General features: G+C 39.4%; 1 protein-coding gene across 3 annotated transcripts in view; it reads left to right on the top strand.

The window, feature by feature from the left end:
- Window positions 1-5,239, top strand: part of SCN8A (sodium channel, voltage gated, type VIII, alpha subunit) — a 177,177-nt gene that overhangs the window by 140,798 nt on the left and 31,140 nt on the right. For all 3 annotated transcript variants that reach the window (XM_008566139.1, XM_008566137.1, XM_008566138.1), the window contains one exon: window positions 1,364-1,720. In XM_008566139.1, coding sequence (XP_008564361.1) covers window positions 1,364-1,720 — 357 coding nt within the window. The remainder of the gene's footprint in view (window positions 1-1,363; window positions 1,721-5,239) is intronic.

Genomic DNA, 5,239 nt, shown 5'->3' with positions numbered 1-5,239 from the left:
AGTATTTCATTCTTTTTTATAGCAGAGTAGTATTCCATTGTGTAGATGTACCACAGTTTCCCTATCTACTCATCTGATGATGAACATTTGCAGCCACAGTAGAATTTTTTTTTTTTTTTTAAAGATGACCGGTAAGGGGATCTTAACCCTTGACTTGGTGTAACATTTGCAGCCACAGTAGAATTTTTTTTTTTTTTTTTAAAGATGACCGGTAAGGGGATCTTAACCCTTGACTTGGTGTTGTCAGCACCACACTCTCTCAGTGCGCTAACCGGCCATCCCTACATGGGATCCGAACCCGTGGCCTTGGTGTTATCAGCACCACACTCTCCCGAGTGAGCCACGGGCCGGCCCCACAGTAGACTTTTTGAGAATAGTTCTTATTATCTAGATGACAAGAGGAAAGATTGAAAGACAGAAGCCTTAGAACTAATATTCTTAAAAGTCAGTCAGGAAAAAAAAAGTGTAAGTGACCCAGATATACACATAGGGCAACACCTAGTAAATCTTAAACTCTCAGATAAGACTCAAGTTTTTAACAGGAAAAAAAGGTGCAAATCAGTGTTGTTGCCTTCTACCAAAATTCCTGTTATATTATTTGATAGTTATTTGTTAACTTATGACATCTGATGATTAATCTCATTAATTATCATTCCATTGGCCAAGCTGCTGGACTTAATGTATTATAATTCTGTTAGCTAAGACCTTGTAATCGTTCATTTCAAAATACAGAAATTTCATGATTGACAGGTACCAAAGTTCTGTCCTCTGAATTAATAACAGTATAGGCCCTTTTCATAAGATGTTTGATATGTATGGAACTGCCCCTATTTGGAAATATGCTTTTCCTCCAAGTGATTTCTAGCATATCACAAAGTTTCATATCGGTCATTATTTATTGGCCAGCAAAAGAGATATTTAGAATTTTTAAATGCTTGCTTTTTTTAAAGTGACAGATGATTTTTTTTCATTGTCCTTACTATAATGATTTTTGGTTTTCTACAAATCACATTTTTTCCTTGACATGTCCCTTGAGCAGTCAAGGGAAAAATCAGTAGGAAGGGGATATGGAGTTTTAAAAAAGCAGACTGATTCAAGGTCTAATACAAGGGACTAAGGCAGTATTCTTGGTTCCTAATTCTAAATTTTTCACTTGCTATGAAGTTAATCAGTTTTTTAAGTCTATGCCTAAGTTTCTCCTGTTTTAGTCTAATACACTGTTAGAAAGTCATGGGAATTTCCCAAGGGTGATCAATAAATTTTAGCTGATCTTACTAATTTTATGTTTTTTATTTCAGACATGTGTGAGAAAATGGATTGAGTATCATTTGTTTCTTTTATTTGGATGTTTTTTTTCCCTTAGCTCCGAGTCTTCAAATTGGCCAAATCCTGGCCCACACTGAACATGCTGATCAAGATTATTGGAAATTCAGTGGGTGCCCTGGGCAACCTGACCCTGGTGCTGGCCATTATTGTCTTCATCTTTGCTGTGGTGGGGATGCAACTTTTTGGGAAAAGCTACAAAGAATGTGTCTGCAAGATCAGCCAGGACTGTGAACTCCCTCGTTGGCACATGAATGACTTTTTCCATTCCTTCCTCATTGTCTTTCGAGTGTTGTGCGGGGAATGGATTGAGACCATGTGGGACTGCATGGAGGTGGCAGGCCAGGCCATGTGCCTCATTGTGTTTATGATGGTCATGGTTATTGGCAACTTGGTGGTTAGTACAAATTTGTAGATGTTTTTGTTATTTGCCCTGAACATCTTACCCTTGGCCTAGGAACACATAGGTACAAATGAAGGAAAGGAGACTGATTTTTACAGAATGCCTACTGAGTCATGACAACCCCCCCTCCCCATCCACCATCCTCCCAAACCTTTTTAACAGTTAAGAAAACAAAATAGCAAAGTTAAGTAACTTTCCCAACATCACACAGCTGGTAAATGTAAGGGTTTGTATGAACCTGGACTTTAAAATCTGTGCTCTTTCAACTATAAAAAGCTTTCTTACCCTAAACCTGGATTTCTCAACCTTGGCACTGTTGACATCTTGGGCTAGAAAATTCTTTGTTTTGGGACTGTTCTGTGCATTGTAGGATTTAGCGGTATCCCTGGCCTCTACCTCTAGGAACTGCCAGTGGCGTCCCCCGAGTTGTGGCAACCAAAAATGTCTCTAGACATTACCAGATGTCCCCTGGGGGGCAAAGTTGCCCTCCATTGAGAATCACTGGTCTAAGCCATCTTAGAGTTTTGTTTAATTTCTGTAAATGACACATCACTTTCTTGCTTTACTCTGATCTGTTCATCTGCTGTCTTTTTCCTCTGTGTATAGAAAAGTCACCAACAGAGATTTTAACACTTTGCCTCTCAAAGTGTGATCTCTAAGCCATCTTAGAGTTTTGTTTAATTTCTCTAAATGACACATCACTTTCTTGCTTTACTCTGATCTGTTCATCTGCTGTCTTTTGCCTCTGTGTATAGAAAAGTCACCAACAGAGATTTTAACACTTTGCCTCTCAAAGTGTGATCTGAAGATGTAGAAATGCAGAATCTTAGGCCCCATCCCAGAACTACTGAATCAGAATCTGCATTTTTAACAAGATACCCAGGTGATTCATATGTACAGTAAAGTTTGAGAAATAGCAGTCTTACAGATCAAGGTTTCCAAATCCCACTTGCAAGCGCAGAGGAAGGACTGGAAGAAGGCAAGCTCACATGATCCCTTATAAGCTCATCCACGTTAGTTCTCTTCCCTTTTCTGCCATAGAGAAGCACATCAGCGGAGGATTACTACTCACCAGCCTCTGAACCCCCCATGGCTACCCTGTTCTTTCATTTACCTGCAAAAATAGCTACTGTAATGTTTCTCTAATCCCTCCTGTTCTCCATTCCCAACCACCTTTCCCTCATCCTGATCTCTTTAGTCTTCTCACTCCTTCAGTGAATATAACTCCTGCTTCCTGGTATGTAGTGTGATCATCATCTCCAAGCCCTGACCTTGCTGCCTTTTCTCTCCTCTTCCTATTTCTTAGTTGTCTCAAGGAGTGTCTCCCAAAGGCTGTCTCTAAGGACCTGAGCACATGTCAGAAATCAACTATTATGAACTATTATCTCTTCCCTCTGATGACACCTGTCCAGGTTCCCCTTTGCTCCGTCCCTCTGCCCGTCTAGTTTCTAGGAACCTGTAACTTTATTTTCTGCCTCTTTCCTCCCCACTTCTGTCAAATATCTGATGTGTCTTAAATACGTCTTTCTTCACACATCTTTCTTCACGGTATTTTTAAAATCTACCCCTTCCTTTGCATTTCTGTAAGTTACGCAGTATTCTAAAAGCATGGTCTCAAGACCATCTGCATCATAATCACCCAAGTTTTACTCATTAAAAAGGCTGAGTCCTGGCCCTACACCAGATGTACCGAATCAGAATCTCTTCAGGGCAGGCCAAGGAAATATGTATTTTTAACAAGCATCCACACCCCTCACCCCCAGCGATTCTTATGCATGCTAAAGTTTGGGATTACTATAGCCTAATGCAGACCCTTACCAACCCGTGCACGTAACAGCCTCTAACTTCTAGCCTCCCAATATGTATACGGCTAGTAGGAATGACTCTCAAATCTCTGACATCATCTGTGACTCCTTTACTAAAGCACCAGTAGTAATAAAATTCAGGGCCGGCCCGGTGGCGCACTGCTACAGTGTGCCGCTTGGGAGCGCGGTGGCGCTCAGGGTTCGGATCCCACATACAGACCAGCCGCTCACTGGCTGAGTGAGGTGTGGGCACAACACCAAGGGTTGCTATCCCGTTGCCGGTCCCGGTCTGGTACGGGCGTGACACTGAGGGTTGCGATCCGTTGCCAGTCACGAAAAAAGAAAAAAAAAAAAAAAGAAAAAAAATTCAGACCCTTTAGATTGGCCTTCAAAAGTAATAAAATTCAGATCCTTCAGCCTGGCCTTCAAAGCCTTCTCCAACTCACCCCCATTTTTCCAACCGTATTCTTTTTTAATTCTAAAAATAGCCCTGATAATCCAAATTCTTATAGTTCATTTTTTGTTTCCACCCTCCCACCCTGCACATATTGTTAACTTCACCCAAAACGTATGCCTTACTTTTCTTCCAAAGTACAACAAAGGGCCAACTGTAAATCAAGAAGTGAGCACCTCTCCCACTTTTCAAAAGTAAGTCTTAATAAAAAGAAATTAATTAATCTTAGTGTCCAATGTAGTAAAATAGGAAATTAAAACAAAACTAAATAAATCTTGTATCTGATGACTTGACACTTAGCTATACAACAGAACACAAAAGTCACCATCACTGTCNGATTGGCCTTCAAAAGTAATAAAATTCAGATCCTTCAGCCTGGCCTTCAAAGCCTTCTCCATCTCACCCCCATTTTTCCAACCGTATTCTTTTTTAATTCTAAAAATAGCCCTGATAATCCAAATTCTCATAGTTCATTTTTTGTTTCCACCCTCCCACCCTGCACATATTGTTAACTTCACCCAAAACGTATGCCTTACTTTTCTTCCAAAGTACAACAAAGGGCCAACTGTAAATCAAGAAGTGAGCACCTCTCCCACTTTTCAAAAGTAAGTCTTAATAAAAAGAAATTAATTAATCTTAGTGTCCAATGTAGTAAAATAGGAAATTAAAACAAAACTAAATAAATCTTGTATCTGATGACTTGACACTTAGCTATACAACAGAACACAAAAGTCACCATCACTGTCTTGTTAAAGCTATTTTATTTTTATAAATGTTAGGAAAACAAAAAAAGTAAGTTCATTCTTAAAATAAGGTGACATGGAGTATTGATTTGTTGTAAGAAAGTATAGTTCTCCAAACCTGATTTTTTTCTAACATGGGTCCTCTAAGACCCATGAAATGCTATGAACACATGGCATCTATGCACTCTTTGACCCTCTCCAATAATCCATATTCACCTTATTGTTTTCATTTTGGGGAAATTTTCTTCCCAAATGGATACAGCCTTTGCTTTTTTCTGATTTTAAGGGAAGTAATATATTTGGGGGGTATATATGTATATGTACGTAAAACTGTAAAATAACCAAGAAAAGAAGTGCTAAACTCCTTGCATTACAACCAAAACCAAGCAAAATTCCCAACTAGTGACGTGAGCATTTAAAATACTATGTGGGCCAAACAAAACACAACAGAACCTCTTTTGAGGCTGTTACAGAAAGTATGTTGGCTTTCAGTTTGTTTGTTTGTTTGTTT

This window comes from Galeopterus variegatus, unplaced genomic scaffold (genome assembly GCF_000696425.1).
Source record: "Galeopterus variegatus unplaced genomic scaffold, G_variegatus-3.0.2 Scaffold224, whole genome shotgun sequence".
NCBI lineage: Eukaryota > Metazoa > Chordata > Mammalia > Dermoptera > Cynocephalidae > Galeopterus > Galeopterus variegatus.
This window is presented reverse-complemented; position numbering and strand designations above follow the sequence as displayed.